This window comes from Palaemon carinicauda, chromosome 42, assembly GCF_036898095.1.
Source record: "Palaemon carinicauda isolate YSFRI2023 chromosome 42, ASM3689809v2, whole genome shotgun sequence".
In the NCBI taxonomy this organism is placed as follows: domain Eukaryota; kingdom Metazoa; phylum Arthropoda; class Malacostraca; order Decapoda; family Palaemonidae; genus Palaemon; species Palaemon carinicauda.
In genome coordinates, this window is record NC_090766.1 from 1,900,630 (window position 1) to 1,916,788 (window position 16,159).

At 39.2% G+C, this 16,159-nt stretch overlaps 2 protein-coding genes across 3 annotated transcripts; both read right to left on the reverse strand.

Annotated features, from left to right (window-relative positions):
- Nucleotides 1-416: 416 nt before the first annotated feature.
- On the reverse strand, nucleotides 417-1,226 carry LOC137632793 (cuticle protein AMP1B-like). The gene is made up of 2 exons (XM_068364882.1): nucleotides 970-1,226; nucleotides 417-862 (listed from the first exon to the last, which is right to left on the reverse strand). The coding sequence occupies exons 1-2, from the start codon at nucleotides 1,224-1,226 to the stop codon at nucleotides 637-639; spliced, it is 483 nt and encodes a 160-aa protein (XP_068220983.1). The 3' UTR covers nucleotides 417-636.
- A 12,314-nt stretch (nucleotides 1,227-13,540) lies between these two features.
- On the reverse strand, nucleotides 13,541-14,519 carry LOC137632802 (cuticle protein AMP1B-like). 2 transcript variants are annotated; one of them, XM_068364898.1, is made up of 3 exons: nucleotides 14,494-14,519; nucleotides 14,074-14,321; nucleotides 13,541-13,966 (listed from the first exon to the last, which is right to left on the reverse strand). In XM_068364898.1, exons 1-3 carry the CDS (start codon nucleotides 14,500-14,502, stop codon nucleotides 13,738-13,740), a joined length of 486 nt encoding a protein of 161 aa, XP_068220999.1. In that variant the 5' UTR covers nucleotides 14,503-14,519; the 3' UTR covers nucleotides 13,541-13,737. The 2 variants fall into 2 exon arrangements, with proteins under 2 accessions (XP_068220999.1, XP_068221000.1); XM_068364899.1 differs by lacking the exon at nucleotides 14,494-14,519 and having other exon boundaries at nucleotides 14,074-14,330.
- Nucleotides 14,520-16,159: the final 1,640 nt, after the last annotated feature.

Consider the following 16,159-nt stretch of genomic DNA (forward strand, 5'->3'; position numbering starts at 1 on the left):
GCGAACTGTTCATGAACTCGTCGGGACGATGCGGGAAGTGCGCAAACAATGCTAAAACTATGCATGAACTCATCGTGAACTCGTCGTGCCCGTTCGTGTCAATGTGGACAGGTGAGCTGTGATTCTGAGGTAATTTTTTTTTTTTTTGATTTTCCAGTTCGTGCCACAAAATATCACGACTTGCCACGACAAATTCGTAGCAAAAAGTCGTGCAAGTGTCAGCCTGGCATAAGTGTTAATAGGAACTCCATGAATGAGCGAAGTGTACAAAATGGCGGAGCGTTGTAGATACGTTCAGAGAATGAGCTTCCAAAAAAACAATGTGTTTTTATGTACAATAGAGAAATAAAATGATAAGAGACATAATAATACTATAATGAATAGGATTTTGTTCATTGGTAATACTAAAGGCCATGTAAATTCACTTGTTTTATTTACAAATATTTTGCAACATCATGAAGACATAAATAAGCGTAATCAAAGACACCCTGAGAAGTGGGTGTCTTTGCTCCAGGGTTGACGAATTGAGAGAGAGAGAGAGAGAGAGAGAGAGAGAGAGAGAGAGAGAGAGAGAGAGAGAGAGAGAGAGAGAGAGAGAGAGAGAGAGATTATAAGGAAGAAGAAACGGCGCCATGATTAGAAACTGTATCCCTGACTGGGAGGGGGAGGAGGGGCGCTGTACTGAGGACGTCCTCCTCCTGAAGCTGCAGCAGCGGCGTCCTCCCGAGCGGCCTTTTCGATCTGGGCAATGGCATGGGGAGGCAGAGGAGGGGGCGTCGGCAGGAGGTCAGACTGGACGCTGTATCCAGTCCCGTCAGCTACGAACTGGAACACGGCCGGGGTTCCGTCAGGGAAGGTGAAACTGGAACCAACATCAACACATTAATCAATGCAGTTCAAGGCTTCGATATTGATGCCACGCTAAGTTTCAATATGATAACATTAATGATAATTAATCTTGAGACTTACGTCCATCCTCCCTGAGCAGCTACTGCCCCTTCAGGTCCCTGAGGGGCGCCCTGCTCCTGACGACTGATGCCATCACCGGTTTCGAAGTTGAAGCTGTAGACTCCAGAGGCGTCAGGTCCCTCGCGATTGTCAACCAGGATAGGAACCACAGGGCCTGAGGTGGCACCGTATGGAGGAGGAGGAGGGGCACCATACCCCTGGGGGACACCATTCACTGCTCCCAAGGACAAGCACACAAGCAGAGTCTTCGTCGACATAAAAAGAAGTTTAACAAGATTAAATTCACAGTCTGCGAACTTATATAAATACAATATATACATAGACATAGTCACAGTATGTATGTATATATGTATGTATGTATGTGAAAATAATCAATCGATAAATTAAAACAATTATTATAATTTTAAAAATATTACCGAATACATTCGATATCAATATCTATAATATATGTATGTATATTATATACATCTCCCCTACAGTATATAATAAAGAGCAAATGTCTGACTTTACATAGTGTGTGTATGCATATATATATATATATATATATATATATATATATATATATATATATATATACATATGTGTGTGTGTGTTTGTGTGTGCTCTTCGCACTCCCCAAGAGAGATTAGTTCACCAAACGTTTAACTGGGCTCCAAAAGGCAATAGAAGAATTGGAAGACCCAGGCCTACATGGCTTAGGACTATAAAGCACGAAGTAGGAGATGATGAATGGAGAAGTATTGAAATAAAAGCCCAAGACAGAGACGTCTGGCGAAATCTAACCGAGGCCCTTTGCCAAGGCGTAGGAGGAGATGCTGATGATGATGATATACAGTATATTTATATATATAAACTTGAAATACCCTATTGTAATGACTGCAATTCCCCTAAAGAAATCCTTTCTTCCTTCTTACCAAGATCATGTTTAAACTGGAGTCTCAAGTCGACTGAATAATACAGATCAATTTGAGGCCACTTTTATATAGCTAGAGCTCTCCCCCCCCCTCCCCCTCCCCCTGGTCCTATCAGGGAGTGGATAGTAGGAGGGAGGGCGGGTCTCAGTCTACTCCTCTTGTCTCATCTCGTCTCTCTAGTCCATTTTCTGCCCTCTCTCGTGATCCACTAACCTTCACTTTCAACTGGACACAATTCATAAGTCGATTCTTCCCAGTGGTTTATTTCATTTGTTTATTACTTCTTTTGTAGTTTGTTTATTTGTCTGTTTCTTTTCCTCACTGGGCTATTTTTCACTGTTGGGGACTTTGGGTTTATAGCATTCTACTTTGCAAATTAGGGTTGCAGCTTAGCTGGTGATAATAATGCTCATAAGATCCTGCTTTTCCAACTAGGGCTGTAGCTTAGCTAGTAATAATAATAATAATAATAATAATAATAATAATAATAATAATGATGACGACAATCGAGAATGTAATGTTTTAAACTGTTAAATTATTCCAATAAAAAAAGAGAACTTCACAGTTGTTCTATTATTCATAGGTATATATTACGCACCATGAATACTCAAGACCATTCTGCCATCCCAGGTGTTCTCTAGGAATTTCGATCATGGTAACACGTACGTCAATGTCAAAATATCCTACAAATGGTATCCTTAAAGGTTGCTCATGAACGGCTATAGAGACTGACCATATATACATATGATCAGAGTCTTAAGGTACCCTGACACTTGTACGACTTTTTGCCCCGAATTTGTCGTGGCAAGTCGTGACATTTTGTGGCACGAACTGGAAAATAAAAAAAAATAAAAAATTTACCCCAGAATCACAGCTGACCTGTCCACATTGACACGAACTGGCAAGACGAGTTCACAACGAGTTCACGCATAGTTCGCGCACTTCCCTCTTCGTCCCGACGAGTTCACGAACAGTTCGCGAATAGTTCACGACCCGGTCACGAAATTTTGTCGTGATCAAAATTTTGAACATTTCAAAATTCTCGTCACGATATGCCACGATGTCACGACGGGTTTACGAACACTTCACGCCAGTTCACGACGAGTTCACGCCAGTTCACGACTCAAGCCGTGACAATGCGTGCCACAAATTCATGCAAGTGTCAGCCTGGCTTTAGCCGCTTCTCCACTCAAGCTAGGACCAGAGAGGGCCAGGTAATGGCTGCTGAAGACTCAGAACGTAGCCCTAAAGGCTCCCCCAAACCCACCATTCCTCAGCTATCAAAGATGATAAGTATACAGACACTACAAGAAACTGTCGAGATTAAGCGGGTCTCGAACACCAGATCAGCAGATCGTCAGGCAGGAATGTTTCCAATACATTACCACAATAAATTATGAAAGTAGCTTATGTTTTTGTGTAAGCATAACGCTGTGTTTAAAACACCATGTATAAGGACAGCTGTTAATATAAAACATCATTATGAGTGAAAACAGCTGCAAATTATATGTGATCTACACATTCACAACACAACATTAAAATTATCTAAAGGGACACTCAGAGGAGCGCAGACCTCCGCTGCGGCAGCTTATATCTCAACCTTGACCTTGACCTTTGACATCAACATGTATTAATTGGTGTGGATTTTCATACACTCAAAGATGAACCAAGTTTAAAGAGTCTGTGACAACGATGTCCAAACCTAAGACTGATTAGCGAAATGAAACATTTTACTTGACCTTTGACCTTGACCTTCCAAAATTTAATTATTTCCAGCTTTTTAAACAACAGGTAGTCCCTACAAGTTTCATTACTCTAAGATTAAAACTGTGGCCGGGAAGCTGTTCACAAATACACACACAAACAGAATGGACATTTTGCTTGACCTTTGACCTTGACCTTCCAAAATTTTATAATTTCCAGCTTTTTACATAACAGGTAATCCCTGCAAGTTTCATTACTCTACGATTAAAACTGTGGCCGGGAAGCTGTTCACAAACACACACAAAATGGACATTTTGCTTGACCTTTTACCTTGACATTCCAAATTTTAATAATTTTCACCTTTTAACATAACTAGTAATCACTGTAAGTTTCATTACTCTACTATTAAAACTGTGGCCAGGAAGCTGTTCACAAATACACACACAAACAGGGGCGAAGACATAACCTCCTTCCTAATTCGTTGGCGTTGGTAATTAAATTTCCGTGTCATCATTCACAATACAACATTAACATTAATAAGAGAAGAACAGAGACAGTGAAACAACACACGACATAACAACGCATTTATTGAGTTTATTTCGCAAAGTTATATCTAAAATGGACTTTGAACCTCTTTATTTGTGATGTCCTTCAATATTTCCAAACATTACCTTGTCTGTCAAGGAAGGTAGGTCGATGAGAAGGAAAGCTTGCAGCTTAATACACACCAACATTTGCTAAAAAAAAAAAAAAAAAAAAAAAGAAAATTGAAACGATAAAAAACTTTGAGTTTATATTTGTTATAAAAAAAATAACTTTACAGATGTGCCTCTCTCTCTCTCTCTCTCTCTCTCTCTCTCTCTCTCTCTCTCTCTCTCTCTCTCTCTCTCTAACAAATAAAAATTTCATTTTTGTTTTGAAATTCGTTCATGTGGATGCTAGCTTGGAAGGTCAAGCCTTTTGTACGAACAATTAGAATAAATGACAATTATTAAAAGAGAAACGTATAAAATTTCAATAACTCAAGGACTGAATCAGAATCTAATTAAAAAAGAAGAAGAAATCAGACTTAAATCGAAATCAAAACGAACAAATGATGCAAATGAAGCGGTAAACTTATAATACATACTTTATTAGTGTCCCTCCGACCCCCTTCCCCGCCTCACCTCGTGACGTCATTACATGGGCTCTCATTTCTCCTGCAATTACTATTATGCCTCCTGGTTACCTCTTCTCTTAATATAGGACGAGACTGTTACTTGCAAAGATTCACTTTTCGTTTCCTTGTGGTTTCTCAATTGAAATACTGTTCACAACTATTGTTTTCGCTCATGTTTGTGCGTTTGTTTGTTTGTGAACAGCTTCCTGACCACAATTTTAATTGTAGAGTAATGGAACTTGCAGGGACAACTGTCTTGTGTTTTCTCAACTGAAATACTGTCCACATTTATCATTCATTTTCCAGCAAAGTGTTGGACCATAAAGATTATTTTTTTTACCTCACCCAATGAAGTTAGAAGGAGGTTATGTTTTCACCCCTGTTTGTGTATTAATGTGTGATGTGTTTGTTTGTGAACAGCTTCCAGGCCACAATTTTAATCGTCGAGTATTGAAACTTGCAGGGATTAACTGTCTTGTGGTTTTTCAACTGAAAAACTGTCCATAATTATCACTCATTTTCCAACAGTGTTGGACCATAAAGATTACTTATTTTACCAAAGCTAACGATTTTGAAAGGAGGCTATGTTTTTTTTTTTTTTTTTTTTTTTGTGAAAAGCTTTCTGGCCAAATTTAAATTGGAAGGAGGTTAAGTTTTCACCCCTATTTGTGTGTTCGTGTGTTTGTGTTTGTTTGTTTGTGAACAGCTTCCTTACCACAATTTCAATCTTAGAGTAATGAAACTTGCAAGGTTTAACTTTTATGTAAAAATCTGAAAATTATTAAATTTTGGAAGATCAAGGTCAAAGGTCAAGCAAAATATCCAATTCACATAATCAGCCATAAATTTAGCCATCGTTGTTACAGAAACTTCAAACTTCGTTCATATTTGAGAGTATGAAAATCCACACCAATTAATACATGTTAAGGTCAAAGGTCAAGGTCAAGGTCAAGATATAAGCTGCCACAGCGGTGGTCTGCACTCTACTAAGTGCCCCTTTATTTCGTTATATAAGAAGCTAGCAAATTTAGAAATAATACCAAGATTGAATTATTTGCAAACTTGCAAAATTTCTGATATAACTAAGATTGTCGATATTAGTCATATGAAAGGAAGTGAATTAATAAGGCATTATAATTCTAGACGTAAAGGAAAGGTGAGTGAAGGTGTGATGGGGAGGGAAAGGTAGAAAGTAGTTAAAAACCGAAAGTAGAATGGAGTAGACACACGAAAGCAGTAGTTGATTATTAGTTAAGGTTTCAACAGAGTAAAGCAAAAAACGAAAGTTGAATTTAAAGGGTTCTTAAAAGATGTTAAATTTGAAGCGTTCTTAAAGAAAGTTAAATTCAAAGGGTTCTTAAATCAAGTTAAATTTAAAGGGTTCTTAAAGAAAGATAAATTCAAAGGGTTCTTAAATTAAGTTAAATTTAAAGGGTTCTTAAAGAAAGTTAAATTTAAAGGGTTCTTATTATCATTAAAAGGGTAAAGAGTGGAACTTGACTCTTAAAAGAGTTGGCCCGAATAAATTCCGTAAGGAATAATTAAATCAGTGACAAAAACAATAACAAAAAATGCTTAAAATAAAATAACAAATCTTATTTCAGTTATTAAACCTGTGCTTCTTATATCAGTTAAAACCTGAAAAACCTTAGGGGTTGTTATGGCCTCTTCGTAAAGAATCTCCCAGGACTGCGGTTCGAGTCCTGCTCAAACTCGTTAGCTCCTTTAATGTCTGCAACCTCACCATCCTCGTAAGCTAAGGATGGAGGGGGGTGGGATTTAGGGGAGCCTATAGGTCTACTTGATTTGTTATCAGTAGCCATTGCCTGGCCCTTCACAGTCCTAGCTTGGGTGGAGAGGGGGCTTAGGCGCGGATCATATGTATATATGGTCAGTCTCTAGGGCATTGTCCTGCTTGTTAGGGTATTGTCACTGTCCCTTGCCTCTGCCATTCATGAGTGGCCTTTAAACCTTTAAACAGAATCTCTCAGAATCCAATAAAATGTTATGACAGTTTTCTAACCAAAACATAGGGTTTTTTTTTTTTTATCCAAAAAGACTGTCAGATCTTTGCTCACACAGCCTCTACAACGTTTGAAAAGCTCCTGAAGGCTAAAATTACTGACAGATGTTTGCTCAAACAGCCTCTATAACGTTTAAAAAGCTCCTGAAGGCTAAAATTACTGACAGATCTTTGCTCAGACAGCCTCTACAACGTCTAAAAAGCTCCTGAAGGCTAAAATTACTGACAGATCTTTGCTCAGACAGCCTCTACAACGTTTAAAAAGCTCCTGAAGGCTAAAATTACTGACAGATCTTTGCTCAGACAGCCTCTACAACGTTTAAAAAGCTCCTGAAGGCTAAAATTACTGACAGATCTTTGCTCAGACAGCCTCTACAACGTTTAAAAAGCTCCTGAAGGCTAAAATTACTGACAGATCTTTGCTCAGACAGCCTCTATAAAGTTTACAGCGCTCTCAGAAGACTAAGATTGCTCCCAGATCTTTGCTCAGACAGCCTCTACAACGTTTAAAAAGCTCCTGAAGGCTAAAATTACTGACAGATGTTTGCTCAAACAGCCTCTATAACGTTTAAAAAGCTCCTGAAGGCTAAAATTACTGACAGATCTTTTCTCAGACAGCCTCTACAACGTCTAAAAAGCTCCTGAAGGCTAAAATTACTGACAGATCTTTGCTCAGACAGCCTCTACAACGTTTAAAAAGCTCCTGAAGGCTAAAATTACTGACAGATCTTTGCTCAGACAGCCTCTACAACGTTTAAAAAGCTCCTGAAGGCTAAAATTACTGACAGATCTTTTCTCAGACAGCCTCTATAACGTTTACAGCGCTCTCAGAAGACTAAGATTGCTCCCAGATCTTTGCTCAGACAGCCTCTACAACGTTTAAAAAGCTCCTGAAGGCTAAAAGTACTGACAGATCTTTGCTCAGACAGCCTCTATAACGTTTACAGCGCTCTCAGAAGACTAAGATTGCTCCCAGATCTTTGCTCAGACAGCCTCTACAACGTTTAAAAAGCTCCTGAAGGCTAAAATTACTGACAGATCTTTGCTCAGACAGCCTCTACAACGTTTAAAAAGCTCCTGAAGGCTAAAATTACTGACAGATCTTTGCTCAGACAGCCTCTATAACGTTTACAGCGCTCTCAGAAGACTAAGACTGCTCCCAGATCTTTGCTCAGACAGCCTCTACAACGTTTAAAAAGCTCCTGAAGGCTAAAATTACTGACAGATCTTTGCTCAGACAGCCTCTATAACGTTTACAGCGCTCTCAGAAGACTAAGATTGCTCCCAGATCTTTGCTCAGAGAGCCTCTACAACGTTTAAAAAGCTCCTGAAGGCTAAAATTACTGACAGATCTTTGCTCAGACAGCCTCTACAACGTTTAAAAAGTTCCTGAAGGCTAAAATTACTGACAGATCTTTGCTCAGACAGCCTCTATAACGTTTACAGCGCTCTCAGAAGACTAAGATTGCTCCCAGATCTTTGCTCAGACAGCCTCTACAACGTTTAAAAAGCTCCTGAAGGCTAAAATTACTGACAGATCTTTGCTCAGACAGCCTCTATAACGTTTACAGCGCTCTCAGAAGACTAAGATTGCTCCCAGATCTTTGCTCAGACAGCCTCTACAACGTTTAAAAAGCTCCTGAAGGCTAAAATTACTGACAGATCTTTGCTCAGACAGCCTCTACAACGTTTAAAAAGTTCCTGAAGGCTAAAATTACTGACAGATCTTTGCTCAGACAGCCTCTATAACGTTTACAGCGCTCTCAGAAGACTAAGATTGCTCCCAGATCTTTGCTCAGACAGCCTCTACAACGTTTAAAAAGCTCCTGAAGGCTAAAATTACTGACAGATCTTTGCTCAGACAGCCTCTACAACGTTTAAAAAGCTCCTGAAGGCTAAAATTACTGACAGATCTTTGCTCAGACAGCCTCTACAACGTTTAAAAAGTTCCTGAAGGCTAAAATTACTGACAGATCTTTGCTCAGACAGCCTCTATAACGTTTACAGCGCTCTCAGAAGACTAAGATTGCTCCCAGATCTTTGCTCAGACAGCCTCTACAACGTTTAAAAAGCTCCTGAAGGCTAAAATTACTGACAGATCTTTGCTCAGACAGCCTCTACAACGTTTAAAAAGCTCCTGAAGGCTAAAATTACTGACAGATCTTTGCTCAGACAGCCTCTACAACGTTTAAAAAGCTCCTGAAGGCTAAAATTACTGACAGATCTTTGCTCAGACAGCCTCTACAACGTTTAAAAAGCTCCTGAAGGCTAAAATTACTGACAGATCTTTGCTCAGACAGCCTCTACAACGTTTAAAAAGCTCCTGAAGGCTAAAATTACTGACAGATCTTTGCTCAGACAGCCTCTACAACGTTTAAAAAGTTCCTGAAGGCTAAAATTACTGACAGATCTTTGCTCAGACAGCCTCTATAACGTTTACAGCGCTCTCAGAAGACTGATATTGCTCCCAGATCTTTGCTCAGACAGCCTCTACAACGTTTAAAAAGCTCCTGAAGGCTAAAATTACTGACAGATCTTTGCTCAGACAGCCTCTACAACGTTTAAAAAGCTCCTGAAGGCTAAAATTACTGACAGATCTTTGCTCAGACAGCATCTGCATCGCTTACAAAACTCCAGAAGGCTAAAATTACTGCTAGATCTATGCTCAGACAGCATCTATAACGTTTACAACGCCTCCAGAAGGCTAAAATTGCGGTCGAATCTTTGCTCCGACAGCAGCTATATCTACCGAGTCAGAAGCAGTCATTGCCTGGTCTTGGATTGAATGAAGAGTGGGCTTAGCAACTGATCTTATCTTTTTGGTCTGTACATAGATATTGGTCTGCAGGAGAGACCAACAGCCCATCTCTTTTATCTGCCACTCATGAGATACTTTCAATCCTTTAATAAAGAAGCCTAATATAATTATTCACAAACCTGAACACTTCTGATATTTTTTCTATTTCATTTTGTTAAAATGTAAAATTTTCACTAAAGTTTGTTACTCGATAATCCAACCACAACATTGAATGGAGACATCTATACATTTCTTTTTCTTGAATGATTAGGTAGCTTGTTTGATAAATGGCGTCACAAAACGTGGGGGCTACTAGTTCAAAAGAACGCCCCCCCCCCCCCCCTTCCTTTCTAGAAGAAAGCATATGGATAACAGCTTGGCCAAGACACCAACTAACCGTTGAAAGTTATACCACTAGAGAGTTATTGTGTTCTTCGACTGGTTAGATAGTACTACATTGGACCCCTCTCTGGTTACGGATCATTTTTCCTTGGCCTTCATATACACCGAATAATCTGGCCTATCTCATACATTCTTTCCTCATATGCCTGACAAGGCTAAGATACCCGAAAATTCTTCACTCAAGGAATTAACAACAGCACTGTAATTGTTTTGTGGCTACTTTCCTCTTGGTAAAGGTAGAAGAGACTCTCTAGTCATGGTAAGCAGCTCTTCTGGGAGAAGGACGCTCAAAACAAAACCATTGTTCTCTAGTCTTGGGTAGCGTCATAGCCTTTGCACCATGATCTTCCCGCTGTCTAAGGTTAGACTTCTTTTGCTTGAGGGTACACTCAGGCGCACTATTCTGTTTCCTTATTTCCTTTCCTCACTGGGCTATTTTCTCTAATGGACACCTTGGGCTTATAGCATTACAGTATCCTGCTTTCCCATTTAGCTTGTAGCTTAGCTAATAATAATAATAATAATAATAATAATAATAATAATAATAATAATAAAACTCAGTGGTATTTTGTAATTGAAAAGCTGAACTACAAAACCAATGCTACTGAGGCAGGTGTAAACTTCAACGAGATATTTTTCCTTACTATCAGTATTATTCCTTACAGTACCTACAAAATTCAGCTGAATCCCTCGTCAGGCTAGAAGGAGTGAAGAGAGGAAAAGTCCTCTTTTGTTCCTTTTTATTGATGTCGGCTACCCCCCAAAAATGGGGCGAAGTCTTTTGGTATATAGATAGACTATACCTTACTGTAACCAAGTTTAGCATTAAAACGGAAGTCTAAAGATGAAACATCAAAAGAATTCCCTTCCTGCAATTGTTCAGTGGCCACTTTCCTCTTGTTAAGGGTAGAATAGACTCTTTATCTATGGTAAGCAACTCTTCTAGGAGGAGCACACTTCTAAATCAAACCATTGTTCTCTAGTCTTGGGTAGTGCCATAGCCTTTGTATCATGGTCTTCCTTTGTCTTGGGCTAGAGTTCTCTTGCTTGAGGGTACACACTTATTTCTCTTCCCCTTGTTTGATTAAAGTTTTTATGGTTTATATCTATATTTCAATGTTGTTACAGTTTTTGAAATATTCAATTTTTCCTTGTTACCTTTTCATCACTGGGCTATTTTCCCTGTTCGAGTCCCTGGGCTTATAGCATGCTGCTTTTCCAACTAGGGTTGTAGCTTAGCAAGAAATAATAATAATAATAATAATAACTGCCCCCCCCCCCTTTCCACTCCTCACATAGAAGGCCTTTGCACTAAAGTGACCTCACATCCAGAGCCGATCCAGTTACCTTCGCCCTTCCAGGGGTCCACACTCGGAATTACATTTCCAGTTACTTTTACTTAATATCCAACATGTGTCGGGGACTATTACTTTATTATATAAAGTAGGTTCTGGCTAATGAAAGATGCATTGGAGGTAATTGTGTTTTCCTCTCGTGAGGAGAGCGATGGAGTTCGCGGGAGAGAAATGAATATGGGGTTGGGGCGATCACTGATCGTAAAATCAGTGTTAGGAATCTTATGTGTGTGTGTGAAGATGACGAAAAGAACCGTTTATTAAAGGCCAACCATTCTCCAAGTTCTCTTTCTTTTTCCTGGAGAAGTGTGCGTGTGTGTGTGTGTGTGTATGTATATATATATATATACACATATATATATATATATATATATATATATATATATATATATATATATATATATTTCTTGAAAGACAAATAGAGCAATAGGCTTCAGCAAAACCTTTATCTGGTCTAACGCCTCCTCCCCCCACCCCCCCACAACTCAAATATTGAAAATTAAAAAAATCCTCTGCCTCTGCTCTACTAGACCACCGTTTATGTATTAAGAATTTTCATCCATTTAAAAAAAAAAATCTTGGAGAGGAGATCACTAAATTAATGGACGGGCTACTGCCCCCCCCCCCCAAAAAAAAAGGTGAATAAATTGATCTTAAGTATTGAAGAAAAAAACTAAAACTTCAATGCAGCTCTTGATATATAACGAGAATTAACTAAAGGAATTTGCAACATAATAAAAAAAGAGAGAATTCAGGATTTAGGATTTATAAAATTCGGGCTATATAAAGCCGGATTTACACGGTCGAACGGTTCGTCGAACCCAGTTCTCGAACCTGTTTGTCAAACGGTTCGAAGAGGTGGAGTCAGTCACAAATGCATAAGGTTTGTGGACAATGAAGCCCCGCCCACAAAAGTTAGGCGAGAACAGACTTTCTTCAAACCGTTCGTCGAACGTTTTCGACAACCAAAATACCCCGTTCAAACGCTCGGACATCACTTCAAACAATTGTCTGTCGAACAGCATTTGGCGAACTGGCGAACCGCCTTAATAAGGTGTTGAGGACTGTGAGCCCATTCAGTGGCGGAGTGCAGCTGGGGGTAAGAATTAAAAGGATTGGCAGAAAGGACGTATGTGAGGTAAAGTAGGATATAAAGAGAAGCTAGGGACCGAAGGAACGCTACAAAGACCCTTAAATAAGGATTACAGTGCATCACGTGATGTGCAATGAAGGCACTGTCACCTGTGAGAGAGAGAGAGAGAGTGAGAGAGAGAGAGAGAGAGAGAGAGAGAGAGAGAGAGAGAGAGAGGGGGGGGGGTTCCCTACGTTCGGTGGCATTCTGAAATTTCGGATCTTTCCATTAGATGTCTCCTAAAAATTCATAAGTCTTGAGAAAATTATAAGCCTTCTGGAAGCATATAATTCATAAGTCGTTGCAGTGGATCAACGGTGTAAATGAAATGCTGAAAGCTTATAATTATCCCAAATGAGCCAGAACTATTTGAACTATTTAAATTTCATGCGCTTGAATATTATCGCAATTTATTTGAGTGTACAATTTTCTTCACGTTTTTAGATCTATTATCTCAAGTCATGGAGGAAACAATGCTAGTTACAACATGGAGAATTCTTAGTAATTACCCAAATTACTTATATTAAAAACTATGATCAACTGCATGTGGTGGCCTAATTGGTAACGTCCCTGCCTGGTGATCGCCAAACTGGGGTTCGATTCCCCCTCAAACTCGTTAGCTCCTTTGCTCGCTGCAACCTCACCATCCTTACGAGCTATGGATTGGGGGGGTTGGGGGAACTTATAGGTCTATATACTTATCAAGTCATCAGTCACCATTGTCTGGCCCTCCCTGGTCATAACTTGGACCCTTTTCCTTTATATCTTTCCATAATTTATCTATATCATACTGTTCAAGAGCTTCAATAGAAGAATTACTCTCTTATTATTGCTTCAATTCATATATAATACCAGACTCTCATAATCCAGCCTTCTTATGGATACCTCTCTAGGGCGCATTGAAACTGCTAATAACACGCATGCAGAGCGTTCAAGATATATACAGACGTACAAGTCCTTTCTTACAAGTATTATAACTTCATCATTACCCTTTTTTTCCTAAAGAATTTTCAAACATAAACATAATTTGAGGATGAAATTTTCTAAATCCTTCTTATATCGGAAATTGGAAATAAGAGCTCATGTAAATTCTCGGGTTTTATTTACAAATATTTTGCAACATCATGAAGACATAAATAAGCGTAATCAAAGAAACCCTGAGAGGTGGGTGTGTTTGCTCCAGGGTTGATGACTTAGAGAGAGAGAGAGAGAGAGAGAGAGAGAGAGAGAGAGAGAGAGAGAGAGACCTAAATTCGGTTATTATAAAGAAACGGCGCCATGATTAGAAACTGTATCCCTGACTAGGAGGAGGGGGAGGAGGGGCGCTGTACTGAGGACGTCCTCCTCCTGAAGCTGCAGCAGCGGCGTCCTCCCGAGCGGCCTTTTCGATCTGGGCAATGGCATGGGGAGGCAGAGGAGGGGGCGTCGGCAGGAGGTCAGACTGGACGCTGTATCCAGCCCCGTCAGCTACGAACTGGAACACGGCCGGGGTTCCGTCAGGGAAGGTGAAACTGGAACCAACATCAACAAATTAATCAATGCAGTTCAAGGCTTCGACATTGATGCCACGCTAAGTTTCATTATGACAATATTAATTATAATTAATCTTGAGACTTACGTCCAGCCTCCCTGAGCAGCTACTGCTCCTTCAGGTCCTTGAGGGGCGCCTTGCTCATGACGACTGATGCCATCTCCGGTTTCGAAGTTGAAGCTGTACACTCCAGAGGCGTCAGGTCCCTCACGATTGTCAACCAGGATAGGAACCACGGGGCCTGAGGGACCCCCACCGTATGAAGGAGGGGGAGGGGCGCCATACCCCTGGGGGAAGGCATTCACTGCTCCCAATAGCAAACAGATGAGGAGGTTCTGGGGCATAGAAAATAAATAAAATATTTTCCCAAAGTAGGAATTTTTTTTTTCAAGTCTTAAATACAGTTTAATTCAGCTATCAGTCATGATTTATATTCCATGAATAAAATTGACTTCTAAACTTCTATAGATAAATGACATACAAGATCAGAAAGTAGGATTTCCTTACCGAAATCATGTTTATGAAAGGGTTCGTTCGAGTCGAATGAGTGACAAACTACGATTTGGAGCGCCTTATATACCACTCTCCTGTCCCGTCTCTCCTACAGGCTACCAGGGAGGAACACTGTCGTAGCTCCGCCCACAAAACCAGAGCGAAGTTTTTTGCCTTTGCACATGATCTAATGACCTGCATTGGCTGGCTGTCCAGTGTCCATTCCCTTCTTGCTCTCCAGAGAATGGCTTCAAAGCAAAATTCCTCGCTCTACTCTTGAAGACTTAGATTTTTAGACTGGCTGAAACCGAAAATTCTTAATACTACTTTTGAAGACTTAGATTTTTAGACTGGCTTCAATCGGAAATTCCTCATACTACTTTTAAAGACTTGAATTTTTAGATTGGCTTCAATCTGAAATTCCTCCCATTGCTCTTGAATACTTAGATCTTTAGTCTCAAGAATAAGGAAGTAGTATGCAGTTTCTTAAAAAATATCTTATATTGCATGATTCATGGTAAACTTGGGAAAATCTAAAAAAATAAAAGGGGGGGAAGGATTTATATGGAATACGACTGCAGAATCAAAAAACATTATATATATATATATATATATATATATATATATATATATATATATATATATATATATATATATATATATATATATATATATATGCATATATCCTTTCTGAGTGGGGATAACATGTAGGCAATGAGAGGAAAGTTTCCCACCATCACCAATCCGCATTGGCCAGCGATGTGATGAAAACTGGCCAAACCCCAGACAGGAAATAGAACTAAGGTCTTAGTCTTGCAGTGGACTAGAACCTTAAGCTACAACCCTATTTGGAAAAGCAGGATGCTATAAGCCCAAGGACTCCAACCGAGATAATAGCCCAGTGAGGAAAGGAAATAAGGAAATAAGATAGAATAGATAGAATATTGTGTTTGTGTGTACCCTCAAGCAAGAGATAACGATAGTGATAATTCAACTCTACCATTTTTGTATAGGTTTTCAAAATAAATCAAACTGCTTGATAAAATAACTCACTTTTGTGTTATCCTTATAATCACACCATCAATGTTAGCAAAATGATGTTAACATTACTATGGATCGATATTATAAGTTATTATTTTCAAACCGTTATAAAACAAAACGGATTTAGCCCCGAAATGTTGTTACTCTTCTTAAAATATATTTTCCTTTTTTCCTTTCCTCACTGGAATATTTTCCTTGTTGGAGCCTCTGGGCTTATAGCATCCTGCTTTTCCAACTAGGGTTGTAGCTTAGCAACTAATAATAATAATAATAATAATAATAATAATAATAATAATAATAATAATAATAATAAAATAACAACAACAGAGAATGCAAAGTTCTCAACTGTTAAATTATTCCAATAAAAACAAAAAAAACTTTACGGTTGTTCTATTATTCATAGGTATATCTTACAAACCATGAATACTCAAGACCATTCTGCCATCAAAGGTGTCCTCTAGGAATTTCGATCATGGTAACACGTACGTCAATGTCTCAATATCCTACAAATGGTATCCTTAAAGGTTCCTCATGAATAGCAAAGGCAAGAAACAGTGAGAATGCCCTAGACACTGACCATATATACATATGATCAGCAACCTAGCCCCCTCTCCACCTAAGGTTGGACCAGGGAGGGCCA